The sequence below is a fragment of the Trichechus manatus genome, unplaced genomic scaffold (assembly GCF_000243295.1).
Source record: "Trichechus manatus latirostris isolate Lorelei unplaced genomic scaffold, TriManLat1.0 scaffold00122, whole genome shotgun sequence".
Lineage (NCBI taxonomy): Eukaryota > Metazoa > Chordata > Mammalia > Sirenia > Trichechidae > Trichechus > Trichechus manatus.
The window spans coordinates 677,500-701,947 of NW_004444058.1; the positions used below are offsets into that span (position 1 = coordinate 677,500).

The window sequence follows — 24,448 nt, forward strand, 5'->3', positions numbered from 1 at the left end:
GTGCCCTGCAGCCCGGGACAGCTGGAGGGGTCCCTCCCTGCCCAGTGTGAGGTCCCCCAGGGAGGACCCAATGGCATGGGCTGGAGGTGCTGACTCCCACTGAGCGTGCTCTGGAATGGTGCGGGGTCGGGGGGATGGCTTCAAAGTTGCAGAGGCCCATAGGCCTGGGTGTAGGCACTGGGGAGAGAAAAAGGTGGAGACCACGGCCAACAATAGAGTTTAATTCTGAACCAGAGGGTGGAGGCCAGGCTGGAGCGGGACACACAAGAGTGATCTCCGGAGCTGCGTCCTGGCCTCTGCTGGGCTGACCACGCTGGGCTTGCTAGGCAGGACCTACTTGGGAGTCACCTTCTTGGATTTGCTGGGCGAGGAGAGTATGACATCCGATTGGTTCATGGGGGGCACTTTCACACCTTTCTGCTTCAACTGGTTATAGTAGTCAGTTCTCTCTGAGATGACCCTCTAGGGAAGAAACGCAGCCTGCCTAGGGGGCAGGTTGGTGCTTGTGCCCCCAAGCAGCCATCCTTGTTGGTAGTTAGAGCTGGACAGTCAGGTCCCCTCTGCCAGAGCAGAGAGACGGTCCTGGGGTATGTATGTCCAACTCACAGAGAACCTCATACTCAGTAAGAAAAGGAGGATGAGCAGAGGACGAGAATGGGGTCCCCAGAGTTCAACCCAGCCCTCTCCCCTCCACACCCCTGGGTGCAGATCCTGGAGGCATGGCCCAGGATGAGGACACAGCCAAGGGCTGGGGTATACCTGCAGAGCCTCCAGGATGTCATTGTCAGAGATCTCGGTGACCAAGGACTTGACCCCTGTGATGCTAAAGGTGGCCTGGATGATCTTATTTCTTAGTCTTTCAAGCTATGAGCAAAGGAAAATAATGATCACATGCCTTTGCCAGAGAAAGGCACCCACAACCTTATCTAATTTTTACAAGCCTAAAAGGTAGGTATCACCCTCACCATTAGTGGGTTTAGAAGTCCCTGGGTAGTGCAAACGGTTAATGTGCTTGGCTGCTAACTGAAAGGTTGAAGGTTCAAGTCCACCCAGAGGTCAGAAAAATCAACTATTAAAAACCCAGTGGAGCACAGCTCTGCTCTGACACACACGGGGTTACCAGGAGTTGTAGCTGACTCCACCACATCTGGTTTTTCAAGGCTTTAGAAAGTAGAAACTGATGCTCAAAGAGGCCAGTGTGGCCGGCCTAAGATCTCTAGATGCCAGATCAAAATCCAGACCAGGGTGGCCTAACACCAAACCCCAAAGGCTGTCTGCTACACCACCTTTTTGCTTTGTTTTGTTTTTTTAATTGAAAAAGTAAAACTGCACACTGTTCAAAAACACAAACAAAAATGAAGAGTACAAAAGATATGCGCAGACCCCCAGGCCACCTCTCCTGCACCGCCTCCCCAGAGGAGCCTCAGGGAGCAGTCTCTTCCAGCCACCTCGAGATACTCTTCTTGCAAGGGCATGGGAACGCACTGCACCCAATGGCGGCCTTTCACTTCTGGCATTTAGTATTCAGCTCGGTGGTCCCTCCCTGTCGGTACACGTGGCGCCCTCCTTTTCATATTGACTATGAGGTTCTCTGTGGGGTGGACATACACGACCATTTAACCAGGCTCCTATGGACAGACCCTAAGTGGTTCCTGGTCTTTCGCTGCTATAAACATCCTGGTGCATGTGGATGGCCCCACCTGCCTCCCCAGAGGTGAGCAAATTGTGCCCCCAGAAACTTTAGAGTTGTTGTTAATTGCCACGGAGTCAGCCCCCAATCATAGCAACTCCATGCACAGTGGAACAAAATGCTACACAGTCCTGCGCCATCCCCATGATCAGTTGCGGATCGGATTGTTGTGATCCATAGGGCTTTCACTGGTTGATTTTTGGAAGTAGATTACCAGGCTGTTCTTCCTGGTCTATTTTAGTCTAGAAGCTCCGCTGAAACCTGTTCTGCATCACAAGACAGCAACACGCAAGCCTCCACTGATGGGTGGAATCAAACCTGGGTCCCGTGAATGGAAGACAAGAATTCTACCACTAAACCACCATTGCCCCCGAATTTCAGAGTAGACTCTTCTAATCTGTACACCAGAAGCCCTCACACAGAGCCCCCGAGATCTGGCGACAAGCTCAGCACCAGCTCCTCAGCCCTCAGTGCCCAGGAGCCCAGGCGATATAGAAATCACCTGGGCAGCGCCCAGCTGGAGACTCAGCTCTGCCTAAGAGAGCGGCAAGCATGTCCATTTGGCCTCTTGGACAGGGTTTAAGTGGCAGCAGAAACGTTACAAGCCCCTGAGCCTCCAGTGAGATAGGGGATTCCTCACCTTCATTTCAACATTTACTGAGTGCCCACTCTGGGCCAGGCCCTATGCTAAGTGCTGGAGCTACGGAGGGAACAAAAGTCTTGGTCCCTGTGCCAGAGATGCCTATAGCTGGCTAAGGGGGGGATGGTCACCTGGAGTGTCCAGCCGAAATACCCTGCACCTGGGCCTCATTCCTCACTCATGACTCATAAGTCTGCAAACCTCAGACTTAGCCCTAGAGCCTTTCTCAACAGAGTCCCAGGCTTTCCCGAGTCAAAGTGAGCTATTGTTGTTAGGTGCTGTCGAGTCGGTTCCCACTCATAGCAACCCTGTGTACAACAGAACAAAACACCGCCCTGTCCTGCACCATGCTCACAATCGTTGATATGCATGAGCCCATTGTTGTAGCCACTGTGTCAATCCATCTCGTTGAGGGTCTTCCTCTTTTTCACTGACCCTCCACTTTTACAGGCATGATGTCCTTCTCCAGGGACTGCTCCCTCATGTCCAAAGTACGTGAGATGAAGTCTTGCCATCTTTGCTTCTAAGGAGCACTCTGGTTGTACTTCTTCCAAGACAGATTTGTTGGTTCTTCTGGTAGTCCATGGTATATTCAGTATTCTTCACCAACACCATAATTCAAAGGTGTCAAGGTGAGTAGGCACACAAAATGAAACTATAGTGTACACCACTGTGGTATAATGCTTCAGCTGGGAATGCTAGCACAGGTTGGGAACACAGTTTTCTAAAAGTTAGTAGGTGTGTGGTCCTCCATGATGCTGTCAGAGTCACTGGAAGGAGGCCACCCAAACAGGAAAGACAGTAAAGCTTGGTTACGGTTGGCATTCTTAGTGGGTGGGTGGGTTGGGCAGGAGAGGAAAAGTTATTTCTAAAACTTACATGGTCTCTTATGCATTGCTGGTGGGAACGTAAAATGGTGCAGCTGCTGTGGAAAATAGTTGGTGGTACCTCAAAAAGTTGAACATAGAATTACCATATGACCAGCAATTCCACTCCTAGATATGTACCCAAAAAACTTCAAAGCAGCCTCTCAAACAGATAGTGTACACCCGTGTTCATTGCAGCAGTATTCACAATAGCCAAAAGGTAGAAACAACCCAAATGCCCATCAATGGATGGATAAACAAAATGTGGTCAATCTCTACGATGGAAATGAAGATCTGATACATGCTACCACATGGATGAACCTTGAAAACATTATGCTGAGTGAAATAGGGCGGATACAAAAGGACAAATACTGTCTGATCCCACTTACATGACATATCCAGAACAGGCAAACGCACAGAGACAGAAAGGAGAGTAGAGGTTACCAGGGGAGGAGGGAAAGGGGGAGTTGGTGCTGAAGGGGCACTGAGTTTCAGTGTGGGGTCCTGAAAAATTTTGGAAATAGACAGTGGTGATAGTTGCACGACATGGTGCACATAATTAATGCCGAAGAGTTGTGCACTTACAAATGGTTAAAATGGTAAATTTTAGGTTATGTATATTTTACCACAATAAAAAAAAAAATTTTAAGTCTACCTGAGTGCAATCTTTACGTTTGCTTAATTTTGGACTCTCGGTCAAGGTCGGCTCTCTGTTGGTGTCCCTTTCTGCCACCTGGTCCCGCAAATAAGCAGGATGCATCCACCCCACCCCCCTCATGCCTTTGCTCACATGTAGCATGGCTGCTAAGAGTGGGCCCTGCAGTTAAGGCTGTTTAGGTTCAAATCCCAGCACCTCCTCTTAGTAGGCCTGGGGTCTTAAGTGAGTTATTGATCATCCTTTACGTCAGTTGCCCTATCTGTAAAGTGAGGATAATAAAAGCACCTACTTCAAACTCTGTTGAAAGGGTTAAATGAGTTTAATATCAATGAAGGGCTTGGCCCATAGTATGTGCTCTATAAATTACAAATGCCAGATTCCAGCTCACAGTGACTCCATGTGTGTCAGAGTAGAACTGCACTTCAAAGAGTTTTCAATGGCTGATTTTTTGGAAGTAGATCACCAGGCCTTTCTTCTGAGGTGCCTCTGGGTGGACTTGAACCTCCAACTTTTCAGTTAGCAGCTGGGCACGTTAATTGTCTGCACCAACGAGGGACTCCATAAATTACAAATAGGCATTATTATTACATCCTCCCCACCTTGGCACCTTTCTCCTTCCTGGCCAGCTGTCCGAATCCTCTTGCCTCTTCACAGCCCAGCCCAAGTCCCATGTCCCCCATAAACAGGGTGGCCCCTGCCTATGGAGCTCCCCCTGCCACTACCACTAAGTTCCCGTCCCCCTCCATGCCCTTGCTCCCGCCCCACCACCATTTCTCGAGCGTCAACTCAGAGCTGGGCGCTGGGGACAAGGGGGATAGCCAGAGCCCTGCGCTCTCAGCGTGCACGCTCTACCTCGGTCAGCAGTGGGCAAGGGCCCGGTGTCTGCGCCGCCAGCTGCTGGGCCGAGACCCTCAGGAGGAGGGAGCTGGGCATACCCTGGACTGGGCGCTCTCCAGGGCCACGCGAGCTTGCTGCTCAGCCTGCTGGATCAGCTCGTTTTTGCTCTGTAACTCCTCCTGCAGGTCCTTCCGCCTCTGTAGGTGGTTCTGGTGCAGGTTCACCTGGGCCTGCAGCTGGTGCACCTTGGTGTCGTACTCCGAGATGATGTGGTCACGCTTCATGAGCTCGCTCTCCAGCTCCAACACTTGCTAGGGGAGAGCCAGGGAGGACAGAGGAGTAGGGACATCGCATGTGTTCCCCATCCCCATCCCTTCCACCCCCCCTGGGCTCCAAGTCAAATCCTGAGCCAATGACTGCGAGGATCCACTGTGTGAGTAGGCTGTCCTGAGACTTGTTGAGGGGACAACTGCCTGAAATAAGGGCTACTGCCTACAAAATGGCTCAGCTTGTTTTCCCAGCTTCGTCTTGCCCCATTGCCGAATACCAGGGGGTACAGTCAGAACAGTGACCTGGCTGACCATTTAACAACCCCCGTTGCTCACCTGTCGGAGGAGAAGGTTGTCTTTCTCGATGAGCCCCATCATTTCTTCATGCTTCCTGCCTTCTCGGAGGTTTGAGAACTGGAAGGCAGGCAGAGGGGTTGGCTCAGGGGACTCCCAGGCAGAGTGAACAGATTGAACACTCGCAGCTAACTTTTCTCCCTCCCTTTGTTATTGTTAGCTGCCCTCGAGTTGGCCCCCAAATCATGGTGACCCTATGCACAACGAGATTGGACCACTGTGATCCACAGGTTTTCATTGGCTGGTTTCAGAAGATCACCAGGCCTTTCTTCCTAGTCTGTCTTAGTCTGGAAACTCTGCTGAAGCCTGCTCAGCATCAGAGAATACACGAGGCTCCGCTGACAGAAGGGTGGCTGGTGCCTGTGCATGAGGTGCATTGGCCAGGAATGGAACCCAGCCTGGGTCCCCCTGTGGAAGGTGAGAATTCTACCACTGTACCACCACTGCCTTCCCTCCCTCAAATCAAAGCAAAACAAAGCAAACCCACTGCTGTCAAGTCGATTCTGACCCATAGTGACCCTATCGGACAGAGTAGAACTGCCCCATAGGGTTTCCAAGGCTGTAATCTTTATGGAAGCAGAGTGCCACATCTTTCTCCCACAGTGGGATTTCTGTAGAGGATGGGGAGAAGAGGTGAAAACCAGGAATTAAAAACATTTTGGGAGTTGGAAAGCAGATGGATAAGTGGTATCTGACATAGCAGATCCAAGAAAGAGAGGTCCTGAGCTGGCATTACGGAAAGCTGAAAGCCAGCCTAGGTCACACTTCAGGGTCCCTGAATGTCTCAGCCATCTCCTATCTGTCAGTTTGTCCTACTGTGGTGGCTTATGTATTGCCAAGATGCTGGAAGCTATGCCACCAGTATTTCAAATACCAGCAGGGTCACCCACCCATGGTGGACAGGTTTTGGCTGAGCTTCCAGACTAAGACAGACTAGGAAGAAAGGCCTGGCAATTTATTTCTGAAAATGAGCCAATAAAAATCCTATGGATCACAACAGAATACTGCCTGATATAGTGCTGGAAGATGAATCCTGTAGGTTGGAAGGCACTCAAAAGAGAGAGTGGCTGCAACAATGGACTCAAGCATACCAATGACTGTAAGATGGCACAGATGGGGCAACATTTCATTCTGTTGTACATCGGGTTGCCTTGGGTTGGAACCAACTCAATGGCAACTAACAACAATAAAGTCTCAGAAATCAGTGCACTGGATTTTCCTGGATGTGGAAGCTAAGATGATGGAGATTAGAGACTCTTATTTCAGAAACAGTAAGAGCCCCAGACGGGCCCCTAACTTCAAGATTCTGGGCACCTGGCCCTTCCCTCCCTGTCAGAAGGCTAGGGGTTCGAGGTACAGCAGAGGGCCAGGTGTGTGCATACTGGGGCAGAAGGTGGACTCCCAGCTTCTTTCCAGTAGCTGGGCCTTTACCTTCCAGACAATATATTCTGGATTTCAGGGAATCTGACCAAACCAGGAGGAAAAACCTAGAGATATTGTCATTAGAGTCTCCCAGGGGCGGATTACCCAATAAGCAAGATAAGCAGGGTTTACTTGTGCTTATTTCCTAATCTGTAGTGAACAATTTCACATGGGTTTCACCATGTCAAAGATCAGTAAGTAAGTACAAGTAAGCCTGTGTTTACCTTACTCAGGGTCATCCGTCCCATCCCTGTCAGGGATTATAAATTTGAAAAGAGGCCTTGATTCTGTAGGAAGGTGCTGTGGGGTTGGGAGAGAGATAGATGCCAGCCATACCTAGAAGCAGAATCTTTGATGTGGTGAGAAAATGTGAAATTGTTCACTACAGATGATCTGGTAAGCAAGGGAAGCACGGTGCCTACCTTGCCTGTTGGATCATTCTTGGTCAGTAGAAGGCAAGAAGCTCCTAGGGGCTGCCCAGGTTGGGAAGAAGACCCCAGCAACACAATGGCCAAATAATTGAGCGCAGAGGAGAGTTTAGAGAAAACCAAATGAAGGAATTAAAAATACAGTAAAACCTGTGAAAGCCAGAACCTGTGTAAGGCGGAAAGCTATCAGAGAAGGAAAACGCAAATATTTTCCACTAATAGAGAGGAAGGGAGCCCTGGCTGTGCAGTGGTTAAAGTGTTCAGCTGCTAACCGAAAGGTCAGTGGTTCAAACCCACCAGCAGCTTCACGGGAGAAAGATGTGGCAGTCTGCTTCCATAAAGATTGATAGCCTTGGAAATCAGAGCAGTTCCACTCTGTCCCATAGGGTTGCTATGAGTCGGAATCAACTCTCTGGCAGTGGGTTTGGTTTTTTTTGGTTAACAGAGAGCGATAGAAAAGCAGTGAGTCTGCACCCTGTCAAAGGCGGAAAACTGGTGAGACCCTGAAACACAAGACAGTCAGTCTCTCGCAGGTTTCACTGTATAACAAAGGAAAATTTGCAGCACTAAAAGACAGATTCACAGATTGAAAGGGCCACTGAGTGCCCAGCACAATGGATGAAAACAGACCCTCAGGAAGGCACAACCTTATGAAGTTTCAGAACACTTGGGACAAAGATACGATCTTACAACTTCCCAGAGAGAAACAAACAACTAAGAACCATGTCATGCACAAAAGAATCAGTATGACTTTGGACTTCCTACCAGCAACGCCAAAAAACAATGAAGCAATGCGTTTCCAATTCTAAAGGAAAATGTCTTCCGAACTCGAATTCTGTATCCAACCAAAATTTATAAACACATAGAGTAAAGGACATTTTCAGGCACGTTGTTGTTACGTGCCATCGAGTCGGTTCTGACTCATAGCAACCCCATGAACAACAGAATGAAATACTGCCCAGTCCTGTGCCATCCTCACAATTGTTGTTATGATTGAGCCCATTGTTACAGCCACCGTGTCAATCCATCTCACTGAGGATCTTCCTCTTTTTCGCTGACCCTCTACTTTACCAAGTGTCATGGATTGAATTATGTCCCCCCAAAAATATGTGTATCGATTTGGCTGGGCCACAATTTCCCAGTATTGTGTGGTTGTCCTCTATGTTGTGATTGTAATTTTATGTTAAAGAGGATTAGGGTGGGATTGTAACACCACCCTTACCCAGGTCACATCCCTGATCCAATGTAAAGGGAGTTTCCTTTTGTTTTACAAGAGATAAAAGGAAAGGGAAGCAAGCAGAGAGTTGGGGACCTCATGCCACCAAGAAAGCAGTGCCAGGAGAAGAGAGCGTCCTTTGGACCCGAGGTTCCTGTGGAGAGAAGCTCCTAGTCCAGGGGAAGATTGATGAGACAAGGACCTTCCTCCAGAGCCGACAGAGAGAAAGCCTTCCCCTGGAGCTGACGCCCTGAATTTGGACTTCTATCCTCCTAGACTGTGAGAGAATAAATTTCTCTTTGTTAAAGCCATCCGCTTGTGGTATTTCTGTTATAGCAGCACTAGATGACTAAGACACCAAGCATGATGTCCTTCTCCAGGGACTGATCCTTCCTGACAACATGTCCAAAGTATGTAAGACGTAGTCTCGCCATCCTTGCTTCTAAGGAGCATTCTGGTTGTACTTCTTCCAAGACAGATCTGTTCATTCTTTTGGCAGTCCGTGGTATATTCAATATTCTTTACCAACACCACAATTCAAAGGCATCAATTCTTCTTCGGTCTTCCTTATTAATTGTCCAGCTTTCGCATGCATATGAGGTGACTGAAACCACCATGGCTTGGGTCAGGCGCACCTTAGTCCTCAAGGTGACATCTTTGCTTTTTAACACTTTAAAAAAACATAGTTTCCCCCCAAATTTACCCTCCATTCATCCTTTCTCAAAAAAACTACTGGAGGATGTGCTCCACCAAAAATGAAGAAGTAAATCAAGAAAAAGAAGATAGATGAAGCAGTTTCCAAATTATTGTTTATGAATCTTAATATCATTTCACAAAATTTTTGTTTCAGTTATGTGTATGCTTTTAATAAAAAAAACAAAAACCATTTGCTGTCAAGTCGATTCCAACTCATCACAACCCCAGGTGTTGTCGAGTAGAATTGCACTCCATAGGGTTTTCATGGCTGTGACCTTTCAGAGGCAGATCACCACATCTTTCTTCACGTGCCTCTTGGGTGGGTTTGAACAGCCAGCCTGTCAGTTAGTAGCCAGTGCTTAACCGTTTGCACCTAGGGACTCCATGCTCCCATAGCTGTCCTAATAATATGAACACAGTATCAATCTCACCAACATTATGATAAATAACACTGGGAGGGGGACGGATGGAAAGGATGTCCCTGTGTTAGGGAAGCAGAGAAGGAAAGAGGAAAGCATTAGGTAATGCTTAACACCAAGAAAAATCAAGAATGGGCGATATAAGCCTTCTATTTAGAGGAGTCCCTGGGTGGTACAAACGGTTAATGCGATAGGCTGTTAACTCAGAGTAGCTGTTGGAATCCACCAGAGGCACCTCAGAAGAAAGCTCTGGTGATCTATTTCAGAAAGATCAGCCACTGAAAACCTTATGGATCACAGTTCTACTCTATAATACATGCGGTCGCCATGAGTCAGAGTTGTCTCCATGGCAACTGGTGGTAGAGATATGGAACGTGATTCCTAAAGAATCAGCTAGAAGAGTTGAAAGCAGTTGCCTTGAGAGAAGGGCAAATGGGTGTGAAGAGTGGGAGACTCCTGTTTTTCATAACAAGCCTCGTGGAATTCTGATTCTTTGAGCTGTGCACATGAATAACTTGGATAAAAATGAAAATTTAACAACAGCAGCAGCAATGAGGGGTAGGCTCAGCAGAGTAGCAGCCTCTCTAAGCGTGAATAGGCTATCACCCCCAGGACTCAGGGGCCAGGTGATGCTTGGGAAGCGGCTGAGAGCAAACTGGCCCAGGAGACAGGGAAACCGCTCTGAGCTATAGGGCAGTGCAAGGCTTGGGTGGGCCATGGGCTTTGGCTCCCCAGAGAGCTAGACTGAATCCCAGCTCTGCCCCTCCAATCAGCCACGTGATCCTGGCCAGGTTGAGCTCCCCAGGTTCACTGTCTCAATCTGTAGGATGGAATGAAGGGTGCTCACCCCGAGCCTGCTGGGAGCGGGAGTGAATGCATGCATGCCAAGCCCTCAGTGGGAGTCACTTGGGTTGGCCAACTTGTTGGACATGGCCTACCACTCAGTGGGCGTTTCTAAGTTCGGTCACCTTGTTGGACATGGCCTGTAGCTGATTCTTCCGCTCTCGGAGCTCCTTCTGCAGCATCTCATTCTCCGTGTTGATCTTCTGCAGCTGGGACTCTTGGAAATCCACTTGTCTTTGCAAAGATGTAATAGCTCCTGAATGAGCAAAGGACGGGGGACAGCAGAGGGAATGGGGGAGAGCAAGATGGGATGACTAAGAATGAGAAGCAAGGGGCCGGCGTCACTGTGTCAGCCTGGAGGTGTTCTGTGCCCTCACGGCGTCCAGGCCGAGCCCCCTCCCTCGAATTCCTGGGAGCTAACAGGACAGGGCAGATCTTACTCCTTTCACCCTCAGAGGAAAGCCAGTAGCATCTGGGCGCTCCGGCCCATGTCTGCACCAGCCCCTTCCCCAGCTCAACCCGGCAGTGGTGGTGGGTCCCACCTGTTGCCAGCGAGTATCTGCTCCTGGTGATCTCCAGGTCGTACTGGATCTCCTGGACCACCTGCTCGTACTCCTCCAGTCTGGCCATCAGCTCATCCTCAAACGCCTCGTCCAGCGAGTACATCCTCCTTCTCTGGACCTCCTCTTCTCCCTCCTCATCTGGCTCCTCTTCCACTATCCCCTCCTTTTCCTCTTCCTCACCCCCCTCCTCTTCCTCACATGCTTCCTCCTGCACAGCCCCCTTCTTGCCTGCATCCCCGTTTGCACCCATCCCCTCTGCCCGCTCAGCGGCCCCCACCAAGTCCTCTTCCTCCTCGCCTCCTCCTCCTCCTCCTCCTTCCAGGTCCTTGCCCTTCTTCGCCACCATGTAGTCCTCCTGCATCTGGGAGAGGGAGAACGTGCTGGGCAGGGCTGGGGGCTTCCCCATGGAGGTGGCTCGGACAGTGGGGGTGCATTCATGTGAGGGACTTGGGAAGGGGCTTCACTCCAGGCTGCTGCAGGGATCCAGAGAGAAGGGGGGCACCCACTGGGCACTGTGCCCCACGCCAGCCAGGCACACCTGTGACTAATAGCCTCCTCCTCCACTGGCAAGAAGCTGCAAGTGGCCTGCACCCTCAGGTGGGTGCACCTTAGCTGTTCCCTTCGAGGGTACTGGGGCCTACACAAGGGGCCACCTGAGGTCAGGGCTGCAGGTGAGGACAGCCTGGCCAGAGCCAGCATCGTGCAGGAAGCCCTGCAGGAGAGCAGGCTGGCTCCTGCCCTGGACAGACCTGTGCGCCCGCCTACCCGGCACCTGCACACCTGCTTCCAGCGCAGCAGCAGCAGCTCCTCCTCATCGTCCCTGCAGACGCCCTGCAGGATGCTCACCTGCCCCGGCTTGGCCAGCGCCTCGGGCAGCAGCTCCTGCAGGGAGCCCATGTGGACCCTCAGGGCTTCAAACTGCTCCTGCAGCTCCTCCAGGGCTATGTGCTGCCGCGACCTGTCCTCCTGGCAGGGGGGCAGCAGCCGCTCTGCGTAGAGGCAGGGGGACTGGATGTCCTCCTGCCAAGGGGTCAGTGAGCGGCTGGGTGAGGGGGAGGGTGGGGCAGGCTGCGGCTCTGCAGTAACTGGCACACTCACGGGGAGGGCTGAAGGGGCAGGTCCCAGACGTGCCGCCTGTGTGTGTCACCAGGCACTGTGCCTATCGCACCTATCTAACAGCCCTTGGAGGCCAGGGAATGGGGAATGCCAGGTGGCCCTCTCAGCCTCCCCAGGCCCCTGCCCACTGCCCCCTCCCTGCCACCGCCATCAATGTCTGGGCAGCTCTCTCGTCCCGGGGACTCTGCTAAAACCTCCCACCCCTTCATGTCCGCCCCCAATATCATCTTGGGCTGTATCCTCAGCATGAAGAAATCAGGCCTTAGGCCCAGCATCTGCTCACCCTGGGCCCACACTGCCCCTACACAGGACTGCTCCCCAGAACCCCCGAGCCCTGGGCAGGCAGCACCACCCTCCTCATTTCAGACGAGACGACACTGAGGTGGGTCAGGAGCATCCCAGAGCCAGACAGTGGAGGGAAGGGACGGCACCCAGGACAGGAATCCAAGTCTGCTGTGTTAACCGTTCGGCTGCCCCACTGCCTAAGATACAGCCTGCAATGAAGCCACGGCAAGCCTGGGCCATCCACCTGCAGGGTGACCCTCTCCACCCAGGATTCCAGAGCTGCAGGCAAACCCAGAGGTGAGCTCAACTCCTCATTTTACAGATAAGGAAACTGAACTCAGGCCGTTTCAGAAAGCAGCTCGAAAGCAAATAGGAAGCAGAGCTGGAACAACCCTCAAGTGTCTAGGTGTCAGCTCAAAGCTCTTTTTCTCTAACTTGCCTCTGGATTCTGGCCTCTTGTCCAAATCCTGGGAGCCATGCCTAGCTCTAGCGAGGACTGGGTGGCATTCAGGGTGCCTGGGGACTTGCATGGGGGCCTGCGGGGCCACCAATGGTATGGGTGCTTTGCAGCACTGCCCTCACTGCCTGCCAGGTGCTGTCTCACCTGCAGGCCTGGTGACACGGATGTCTCCCAGCCTTTGTCTTTGAGCAGGCATTTCAGCTGCTTCTTCAGGGCCTCCCTCTCCTCCCGCAGCACGAGGATCTCCTCATCTTTCTTCCGGCTCTGCACCTCCAGCTCTGACAGGCGCTGGACCTCCTTACCCAGCATGAACAGGCAGTTGTCCTGCAGAAGAAGAGGGCAGCCTGCGTGGGCCCGCACAGCCTCGCGGACTCTCTTCCCTCCTTCCTACCTCCTCCAGGCTACCCCTGGATAGCGGCTCCAGGCCAGGAAGAGCAGACCTGCTGACCTGGGACATCAAAGTCCCCGGACCAAGATGCGCACTTCTAGCCATTCACTGCAGCCATGCCCTGTGGCCTTGTCCCCACTGCATCTGTGTCTAAGTTTTTGTTGTTAGGTGCTGTTGAGTCGATTCTGACTCATAGTGATCCCATGTAACAGAGTAGAACTGCTCCATAGGGTTTTCTAAGCTGTAATCTTTACGAGAGTAGATCACCAGGTCTTTCTCCCATGGAGCCACTGGGTGGGTTTGAACTGCTGACCTTGTGGTTAGCAGCTTAGTGCTTAACAGTTTTGTCACTACGGCTCCTAAGAGCAGGTCCTAAATCAGCTCCAGGAGATGTGTGGGCAACCTTCTTTTCAGGCCTGGTTCCCAGCCAGCCTCCTCCACTGTACCTGAAGGACATCAGTCCTCTCTGTGGCTCCATACAAAAACAGCAATGCTCTCCAAGAGCCACCCCCTCCCCCAGGGGCTTGCCAGGGAGCTGGGCCCTCTGTCCCTCAACCTTCAATTCCCCCAGTTCTTTAAAAGTGAAGACAAAAATAAAGATGCTTTCAGATAAACAGAAACTGAAAGAATTTGTCACCAGTAGATCTGAACTTTGAGAAACATGAAAGAGGATTCTTCATGCAGGTGGAAAATGAACCCAGACAGAATTCTGGATGGGAACATAACTAGAAAATTCCCACAAGTTTAGAAATTAAGTGATGTGCTTCTCTACATAACCCATGGGTCAAAGAAGAAATCACAAAGGAAGTTAGAAAATATTTTGAAATGAATAATAATAAACACTTATATATTAAAAAAAATTGGGGTGCAGCTAACACTGTGATTAAACACAAATTTATAGCTTTAAAATTCATAGATCAGAAAACAAAAGTTGAAATCAGTGCTCTAAGTATCCATCTCAAGAATTCAGAAAAAGGATTGCAAATTAAATCTAAAGAAAGTAGGAAGGAAGGAAATAATAAGGCAAAGTGCTAGAATTAATGATGTAGGGAGGGAGAGAGAGGGTGAAGAGGAAGGGGAGGGAAATGAAAGAAGGATAAAGCAAATATGGCAACATTTTAACGTTTGGGGAATCTGATTGAAGAGTATATGGGAATTGTTTGTGTTATTCTAACAACTTTTCTTTACATCTGAATTGTCAAAATACTAAGTTAAAGGGGAAAAAAATGCAGCTGTTCACATTTTAAGGAGCCCTAGTGGCACAATGGTTAAGTGCTTGGCTGCTAACCAAAAGTTTGGCAGTTTTAACACACTCAGCAGCACCATAGGAGAAAGGTGGGGCAATCGGCTCCTGTAAAGATTACAGCCAAGAAAACCCTATGGGGCAGTACTACTTGGTCACATGGGGTCGTAATAAGTCGGAATCAACTTGATCACATCGCACAACAACAACAATCACATTTCATTCCCCTGGCCGTGGTGATTTTAGAGATGGGTACATGTTCCAAACAAGTCTAATGATTACTGGGGAAAGCAGCTCATCTCATTTCCCTTGGGGCTGCTAAGTTTTCACGACACAGACTTTGTTACAGTTGGTGTCTCTCTTGCAACCAAATGAGAAGAGCTTACCTATGACAGAAGCCAGCTCAGAGGAAAGCAGAGGTGAGAGAAAGAGAGCCCTACTGAGGCCGTCTGAGCTCCTGGAGACAGCCATACCTTCGGCTCTTCCCCTGGACAGTTCAAGTACATGAGCTGGGAAATTCCTTGTCTTAGTCATCTAGCGTTGCTATAACAGAAATACCACAACTGGATGACTTCAGCGAACAGAAGTTTATTCTCTCACAGTCTAGTAGGCTAGAAGTCCGAATTCAGGGCATCAGCTCCAGGGGAAGGCTTTCTCTCTCTGTCGGCTCTAAAGGAAGGTCCTCATCGTCATCGATCTTCCCTGGGTCTAGGAGCTTCTCTGTGCAGGAACCCCAGGACCAAAAGACACACTCTGCTTTCTTAGCGGTATGAAGTCCCCAACTCTCTGCTCACTTCCGTTTCCTTTTATCTCTTATAAGATAAAAGGTGATGCAGACCACACCCCGGGAAAACTCCCTTTACATTGGCTCAGGGATGTGACCTGAGTAACGGTGTTACATCCCGCCGTAATCCTCTTTAACATAGTCTAATCTTGCCTCATTAACCACAGGCAGAGATTAGGATTTACAACATGTAGGAAAATTACATCAATCACAAAATGGAGGACAACCACACAATACTGGGAATCATGGCCTAACCAAGTTGATACATAATTTTGGGGACACAATTCAATCCACGACATCCCCTATCTGCTGTTCAGGTTAATAACAATCCTTCAATGAACATCCTTTGGCATCTATCTACATGGATTTATTTAATTATATCCTCAGGCTTTTTCCCAGATGTGGAATTGCTTGGTCAAAGGGTATAAACATGTTTTAAATGGTGAATCTATCATAAAATGTAGAGACAGTGTGTAAGGAATAAAATAAAATAAATACTCATGAGCTCACACCATCCACCCAATGGTATCCTCCTCCATGACCCTCAACTATCCAAACTTTTGTGTTACTAATTTCCATAATTTTAATTAAAAGTTCGCTTAAAAAAAAAAGGATAATACAGAAAACAAATATACACTAGAGGAAATTGACAAAACCAAAAGTTGGTTCTATGAAAAGACTTTTAAAATTGATAAACTTCTAGCAAGACTGAAAAAGGAAAAAAGAGAGAATGCTCAGGTTACCAATATCAGGAACGAAAAAGAAGTTTTCCCCATGGGATCCACAGATATTGAAAGGATCATAAGAGGCAGTCATTCAAACAGAACAAGGGGCTACTGCGTGGTTTAAAATCAAGAAAGGTGTGCATCAGGGTTGTATCCTTTCAGCGTACTTATTCAACCTGTATGCTAAGCAAATAATCTGAGAAACTGGATTATATGAAGAAGAATGTGGCATCAGGATTGGCGGAAGACTCATTAACAACCTTCAGATATGCAGATGACACAACTTTGCTTGCTGAAAGTGAAGAGGACTTGAAGCACTTACCGATGAAGATCAAAGACCACAACTTTCAGTATGGGTTACACCTCAACATAAAGAAAAAAAAAAAAAATCCTCAGACTGGGCCACTAAGCAACATCATGATAAATGGAGAAAAGACTGACATTGTCAAGGATTTCATTTTACTTGGATCCACAGTCAACGCCCATGGAAGCAGCAGTCAGGAAATCAAAAGACGTATTTTATTGGGCAAATCTGCTGCAAAAGACCACTTTCAGGGGTTAAAAAACAAAGATGTCAGCTTGAGGACTAAGGTGCACCTGACCCAAGCCATGATATTTTCAATCGCCTCATATGCGTGCACAAACTGTATGACGAATAAGGAAGATCAAAGAAGAACTGATGTCTTTGAATTATGGTTGAATTATGGTTGACTCTACCATGGACTGCCAGAGAACGAACAAGTCTGTCTTGGAAGAAATATAGCCAGAGTGCTCTTGGAAGTGCGGATGGCGAGACTTCATCTCATGTACTTTGGACATGGTATCAGGAGGGATCAGTCCCTGGAGAAGGACATTATGCTTGGTAAAGTGGAGGGTCAGCGAAAAAGAAGAAGACCCTGAACGAGATGGATTGACACAATGGCTGCAACAATGGGCTCAAACATAGCAATGATTGTGGGGATGGCGCAGGACTGGGCAGTGCTTCCGTCTGTTGTATATAGGGCTGCTATGAGTTGGAACCTACTTGACGTTGAAGGGGGCTGTGTGGGAATTTCACATTTATTGATAGCTGTGTAGGTCTAGCGTCCTGGGTATTGTGGTATTGTTAGTGCATAGCTTGCATAGTTCACTTCTGCATGCTCCTATGACTCTGATTTATTTTCCTTCTCTCTTCCCTCCTGTTTTCCCATGATTTTATAGAAGTTTAAAAATTAACCTAAGTTCCTCTTTGGGAGGTAGAACAAGTGATAAAATCTGAAGGCGAGACAACTGAACAAAGGATCTTCAAGAATACCCACAGAAGGTGAACACGTCTGGAACGAGGTCATTGTGCCCTCCTCAAAGGGGAACTAACATTCCACGGATTCTTCGGACCCTGACGCTGTCCCGATAAAATCCTCTAATCGGCCTCCAGAGGGGGAGGCATTCTGGAGGCGCTCATTCCTTTCTGTCTCCTGTATATCGATATACAATAAAACACTCTTGCTGCTCACCTCACCCCGTCTCAGTATTGGCTTTTGTGGCAGGTGGCTCAGACCTGCGTTTTGCGGTAACAACATCATCTAACAACAACAACAAGAAGAGAATATTATGTACAGGGTTTGTTTTGGGGGCCATTAAGTTGATCCAACTCATAGCGACCCCATATGACAGAGTAGAACTGCCCCACAGGGTTTTCTTAGCTGTAATCTTCATGACAGCAGATTGCCAGGTTTTTCTCCAGTGGAGCCACTGGGTGGGTTTGAACCGCCAACCTTTCATTTGGCAGCTGAGCACTTAACCATCGCACCATGAGGGGCTCTTCATGTACACAGTTAGGCTCATCAATTTGCAAGTTTACATAAAATGGACAAATTCCTAGAAAAACACAGCTTCCCAAAACTGAAAGAAGAGGAAAACGAAAATCTCAGTAACTTTTAAAGGAACAGAATTTGTCATTGAAAAACCTTCCTCTAAGAAATCTCCAGACCCAGCTGGCCTCCATGGTGAATTCTTCAGACCTTTAAGGAAGAAATCACACCAACTTTATGTGAACTCATCCAGAGACCAGAAAAGGGGGAAATACTTCCCAGCTTTTTTTTGTGAGGCCAGAATAACTTCGACACCAAGATCTGACAGGGAAATGACAAGGCAGAGAAATTGCAGGCCAGGCTCTTTCGTAAACATACACAAAACCAAACCAAATCCACCGCCATCAAGTGGATTCCAACTTACAGTGACCCCATGGGGTTTCTGAGGCTGTAATTCTCTGTGGAAGTAGACTGCCACATCTTTCTCCTGCAGAGCAGCTGGTGGTTTCGAACTGCTGACCTTTCAGTTAGCAGTCGATTTTTTAACCGCTGAGCCACCAGGGCTCCTTCCGTAAACATAGATGAAAATAATACCATGACGTGTTGATGTACATAAATCTTTGCATATAAACTTTTTTTTTTTTTTTTTTTTTAAGACTAAATTCCCCAAAGTGGGATCACTGGGTTAAATGGTGAATGACTGTTGAAGGTTCAGGTCCAGCTGCCCTGGGGGATGTCACTCCCCCAGCCAGGTGAGGATGTTTGGGGGCCAGGACTTTTGTAACATATCTGATTCACAAAAGCCAACACTGTGGGTCTGGAGAGCATTGCAGGCCACCTCTGGGGACCTGCTTGATGCAGCTGACCAGAAGTTAGGTACCCAATATCTGCTTTGGGATGGGCGTCGCCTCTGTACTGGGAGGATGCAGAGTGAGCGAGTGTGGGCCGCATTTGTGCCATGATGCCCCCGCCCCTGGGGCCTACCTTCTCGTGGATGACCGAGATGTACCAGGGCATCTTCTTTCTCAAGCAGGTCTGGGCTGCAACTGGGCTGCTGGGCACCAGGTTCATCGTCTGGGATTTGCTCCTTCTTTGCAAGTAATTGAACTCACAGGCACTCTTACTGAAGGGCAGAAGGTGCCCTGTCAAGAAAGCAGAGCAGATACAGCGCCCAGCTCACCCAGGAGGTGGGAACTTTGTGGGCTGAGGTCCCCCGGCCTCTGCCATGGTCACAGTCATTCTTCTCTGCCCAGCAGGATTCCTATCTGTCTCCTCTATCCCTGTGACAGCTAGGCTGTGGTGCCCAGGTGTTTGGCCAAACACTAGTCTGGTTGCTGTTATGGAGCTGTTACATGTTATTAAATCAGTTGCCCTCAAGTAAAGCAGATTACTTTCCAGAATGTGCTGTAATGTAGTGCAATGCAATGTAAGCACCTTCCATGTAATGCAATACAATGCAATCACCTTCCATAATGTAATCTAATGTAATAACCTTCCATCTAATCTAATGTAATGTAATCACCTTCCATCTAATGTAATGTAATTACTTTCCATCATGTAATGCAATGTAATCATCTTCCATAATGTAATCTAATGTAAGGTAATCAACCAGTTGAAGGTCTTAAGAACAAAAAGGGAGTTTCCCTAGGGTGTCTTCTGCTGCCAGACTATAAATAGATATTTTGGCCCTATGGGCCCACCCCTCCCAATCATGTGAGCCAATTCCTTGAAGTAAATCTCCCTCTGTTCTCTGTCTCTGTCTCTCTCTTTCGATATATGTAGATATAGATGCATAGATATATATATATGTATCATGGTTCTTTTTCTCTAGGGAACCCTAACTAAGACAATAACCCTCATAAAATTCAGATACTTGCATCTTTATTTGCTGAGTGTCCCTCCCTCCCATCAGACACCTGTTTTGCAAGCACAGCAATAGTGACTGCTGTGAACACCACTGGATCCCACAGGTGAGCCTCAGGTGGATGTTGAGTAAATGGAGGAGTGTATCAGAGCATCTTCCAGACTCTCAGCCTAAGGGAGCCAAGCCTGGGAGCCAGGAGAAGAGGACCATCCTGAGGCTTCCCTGTGCCCCCTCTTTGGGCCTCAGCTTCCCTATCATTAACCTGAGTGGGGGGGTGGGCTCCCCAGGTCCCCAAGCCTGAGGAAAGCTGGTCACCAAGGCTCTCGGTTCCCTGGGATCGAGGCCAAGAAGAACCTACCTTGGTGTGGATTTTGTCTTTTGGAAGAAGAAAGCAAATGCAATGTCTGTAGGACAATGTTCTACAGGTCTACCTGTTCAAGGAGGGATGCACCCATGGGCCCTTGCAGAAGGGACACAGGGCCCAGTAGGGATGAGACCGTCAACCTCAATTTTGCCAAAGACAGGCGCCAGCATCCTGGGAGGATTGCTGCATCAACTTGGTGACAGGAGGAGAGAAGACTGTGGGCGTGGCTTATGCCAGTGCTGGGCAGGTCCCACCTCACCGTCCACGTTAGTGTCCGAGCACTGCCGGCCTGAGAGCGTGTCCTCGGTCATCTTCCAGGTCTCCCCGCTGACACTTAGCTCTCTAGGCAGAGCAGCTGCCATGGTCGACCCTGCGGAGTGTTAGAAATGCCAACCAGTAACCACCGAGCCCTTATTTCCCCATGCTCTCCGCAGGGGGGTTATTATTGGGTTGTTGTTGTTGCTGTAAGTTGCCATTGAGTTGATTCTGACTCATGGTGACCAGATATGTACAGAGTAGAACTGCTCCATAGGGTTTTCAAGACTGTGATCTTTCGGAAGCAGACTGCCAGGTCTTTCTTCCAAGGTGCCTCTGGGTGGGTTCGAACCACCGACCTTTCAGCTAGTAGGCAAATGCTTACTGTCTGCGCCACCCAGGGACTCCTTATTATTGGGTAAAGGTGGCTTTTCTTAGTGGGTACTTGAGACAGGAGTAGCGGGGCAAAATCAAACCCCAGTTACACCCTCCTGCCTGCTACTATGTGTCCTCCTGAAACAGACCCAGGCAAGTTTAATCTTCGCAAACTGGGCATCCTCCCCGGCAAGAGTGGAGCCCCCTTTCCCGTCTGTAATAATGGCTCCTCCTGAAAGTCTTGCCAACGCCTCTCTGCCTCGAGACTGGGCCCACTCAAAGGCAGACCCGGCTTACACTCAACGGTGCCCACACCCAAGACCCTCTGTGGTCCAGTGGCCACTGCTCGAGCCCTGCCCACAACAGACCCCTGCTATTGGAGCAGGGGTGCTCCAGGAAAGCAAAGGAAGCACTTCAAGCCTGGATGGTGGGTGAGGGGCCCCAGGCTTCTCCCCGAGCCACTGGCCTCTCTGAACAGGACCCAGCCAGTTGTGAGTCGCAAGCATTAGGCCTAGGAGCCCTGGGGCACAGTGGTTAAGTGCTCGGCTGCTAACCAAAAGGTCAATGTTTCAAACCTACCAGCAGCTCCACAGGAGAAGGATGTGGCACTCTGCTTCCGTAAAGATTACAGCCTCAGAAACCCTATGAGGCAGTTCTACTCTGTCCTATAGGGTCCCTGTGAGCCAGAATCAACTTGCTGGCTACAGGTAAGGATGGTATAAGGAAGCATGATGCAAAATGGTTAAGCGCTCGGCTACTGACTGAAGGATTTGCGATTCAAACCAGCCCAGAAGCTCTGTGGGAGAAAGACCTGTCAATCTACTTCCATAAAGATTACAGCCAAGAAAACACTATGGGGCAGTTCTACCCTGTCACATGGGGTTGTCATGAATCTAAATCAACTCGGCAGTACCTGACAATAACAACAGGATGATATGTTGTGTGGGGAAAGGGAACAACTTGGGTCTGGGAGCCAAGGGTGCCTGGGGTGAAGCCTTGGCTCCCTCATGTGGCCTCTGGCTCATTAGCCCTTCTCTGAGCCTCATATTCTACATCAGAACAACAAGGGGCTAGAAGAGACAGGTGCTAAGAGTCCCTGGGTGGTGCAAACAGTGAACGCATCAGCTGCTAACTGAAAGGCTGGAGGTTCAAGTCCACCCAGAGGTGCCTCGGAAGAAAGCTGTGGCGATCTCCTGAAAAATCAGCCATCGAAAACCATATGGAGCACAGTTCTGCTCTGACACACACGGGGTCACCAAGAGTCAGAGTTGGTGTGACAGCTACTGGTTTGGCCTTATATACATCTTTCCTGAAGTTTCCAGAACCTTCAGCCATCTCCCCCTTCCCCTGCCCCAACTCTGCTGAATCTACTGAGTGGGACAACGAAAAAAGCAAGAAGGCTGGGAGACAAATAATAACAATAGCAAGCGGGAGAAAGCTGTCTTCCTTCCTCTTCTCCCCTCCCTCCTCTCCTCCTGCCCCTCCTCTCAGCTTCAGCTGCTTCTCTGACCTAGTGAGTCTTCAGAAGAAGCTGCAACTGCCGTGCATGCTGGATTCAGGTCATTGCTTGCAGGCTGAGGGGCCGTGTGCCCTCATGGGAGGAGGCGGTTGTCACACAGCAGCGGCCCCCTCGCTGGTGGCTCTTACCATATTGAGACATGGATGTGGCCCTGGTGCTAAACAGAAGGCAGCCGGGACGCGTGAGAAACGCCTTTCGCAGTTCCTCCACTTGAGACACAAAGCCAGTGTCGCTAGGGCTGGGGACATCCTTGACTTCACTCTGGCAGGGGGTAAAGAAGATGATCACTCAGAGAAATGGCTTGGGAGCCCCTCTCCCATCAGGGGGTTTAAAAGGCCCAGTTATGTGGGTCTGTCCCCTCTCCCAGCACACTGGGGCGCTTAGTGAAAGCAATGCCTTGTCTGCTAAGTCCAGGACAACACGTCCATTCAAGGAACCCTGAGGGGCCCGGGGTTGGAGTCCTGAGACTCCCTCAGTGCACACAGGGTGCATTTAACCTGTGATATTTCCTCTTCTCCCTCCTTTTCCAGACAACTTCCTAAGGAAATATTCAGGGAAAACTGTATGTCTTTGTCCCCCGGGCTTGGGATCCAGACCTTTGGTGGAGAGGCTGGGCCAGCCAGAGAAAGCCAGTAGAGGTCTGCCAAGGGAGAAGTGGCCCAGAGAGGCTAGTTCCCCAGGAGAACCCCATAAAGCTGGGGAACTGAGGCACCAGGCCCCCTATAAAAACAAGCTTGGATGAGAACAAGAGGGTTTTCTACCACCTCTACCATTCCATTCTTGCAACTGCCTACCATTTACCTATTGATCACCAAGAATTATTTGGGATGCTCTATGGGCTGACAAAAAGGAGCCCTGGTGGTGCAGTGGTTAAAGCACTTGGCTGCTAACCAAAAGGTCGGCAGCTGGAACCCACCAGCTCCTCCATGGGAGAAAGATGTGGCAGTCTGCTTCCGTAAAGATTTATAGCCTTGGAAAATCCTATGGAGCAGTCTTATAGGGTCACTATGAGTCAGAATCGACTCGGTGGCAATGAGTTTTTTTTAATGGGCTGACAAAGGAGCCCTGGTGGCACAATGGTTAAGTGCTCAGATGCTAACTGAAAGGTTGGCTGTTTGCACCCACCAAGTGACTCCAAGGGTGAAAGACCCGGTGATCTGCTCCTGTAAAGATTACAACCTAGGAAACCCTATGGGGCAGTTCTACTCTGTTACACGGGGTTGCTATGAGTCAGAATCGATGTAACAGCACACAAAAACAAAAACTATATGAGCTGACACTCAATGAGGCCTTTTGTAAGGTAGGAGATAGGGTCTTCTCCTGGATGCTAGGCTCGCCAGACCATCCTCTCCGGCCCCGTACCATCTTCTGGTAGTAGCGGCTGATGACCCGAGTCGACTTGCTGAGGGAGGGCTGGTTGCTGTGTCGCTTCCACTCCGGGGCCTCCCGGCCAGCGGTGCTCTTCAGCGCGGTCATGCCTTTCACCATTGCGTTGGGTGCCTTGCCATGCTTCTCGCATGTGTTGGCTTCCTTTTTGGGTAGCATCAGGAAGGTGAGACGGAAAGATCAAGGCTGCCACGTGGATGATGAGACCCTGGCCGCTCCTCTGGACCACTCTCGGGCTGGCGCAGGGAGTCAAGGTCAGCGTGCAAGGTCAGTGTGGCCTCAAGCTGCAGCCTGCTGACTGGCACGGGCAGGAAGGAGCCCAGTTTCCAAGCTCTGCAAGCCCACTTCCTATTGGATTCTGGGAACAGAGTATGGCATCACAGATGTCTCCATAGAAACAGGCATGTCATTCGCCTCAATTTTCTGCAGACAGGAGGAGCTGTGAAGCGGACCTGGAAGAGCCCCCCACCAAGTTTCAGCATTTTACAGACACAGGAGAACTGGCCGGAGGCTTTAACAGTCCTTTTGTGGTTTATTTAAATTTTATTTACTTTAATCATCAATATTTTACCTTATTTAAAATACTGAAACCACAGCAGGATACCACTTCACACCCAGTAGGAGGGCTATATAAATAATAATAATAATGGAAAATGACAAGTGTTGTTGAGGGTGTGGAGAAATTGCAACCCTCTTGCATTGCTGGTGGGAATGTAAAATGGGGCAGCTGCTATGGAAAACATTGTGGCGGTTCCTGAAAGAGTGAAACATAGAATTACCATCAACCCAACCCAACCCAACCCATTGCCATCAAGTAGATTCCAGCTTGTAGCCGCCCTATAGGACAGAGTACGGCGGCCCAAGAGTACAACAGCCCCATAGGCTGTTAATCTTAACAGAAGGAGCCCTGGTGGCGCAGTGGTTAAGCACTTGGCTGCTAACAGAAAAGTCAGTGGTTTGAACCCACCAGCCACTCCGACTCATAGAGACCCT

The 24,448-nt window shown here is 49.4% G+C and overlaps 1 protein-coding gene across 1 annotated transcript; it reads right to left on the minus strand.

Moving 5' to 3' along the window:
- Window positions 1–333: 333 nt before the first annotated feature.
- On the minus strand, window positions 334–23,614 carry CCDC27 (coiled-coil domain containing 27). Its single transcript, XM_023738798.1, has 12 exons — window positions 23,432–23,614; window positions 22,198–22,330; window positions 20,180–20,290; window positions 18,677–18,834; window positions 12,907–13,086; window positions 11,682–11,783; window positions 10,881–11,262; window positions 10,464–10,594; window positions 5,297–5,374; window positions 4,790–5,002; window positions 760–864; window positions 334–462 (listed from the first exon to the last, which is right to left on the minus strand). Exons 1-12 carry the CDS (start codon window positions 23,612–23,614, stop codon window positions 334–336), a joined length of 1,905 nt encoding a protein of 634 aa, XP_023594566.1.
- Between the last annotated feature and the right edge of the window lie 834 nt (window positions 23,615–24,448).

Bases quoted from the DNA above. Each gene is read 5' to 3' on its own strand.
- CCDC27 (XM_023738798.1), bottom strand. From the start codon at position 23,614: ATGCTACCCAAAAAGGAAGCCAACACATGCGAGAAGCATGGCAAGGCA. The intron at 11,784-12,906 runs GTGAGACAGCAC...GGCTCCCTGCAG, and splicing joins CCGTGTCACCAGGCCTGCAG to GAGCTGCTGCCCGAGGCGCT. The intron at 10,595-10,880 runs GTGGGACCCACC...TTGCTCATTCAG, and splicing joins CAGATACTCGCTGGCAACAG to GAGCTATTACATCTTTGCAA.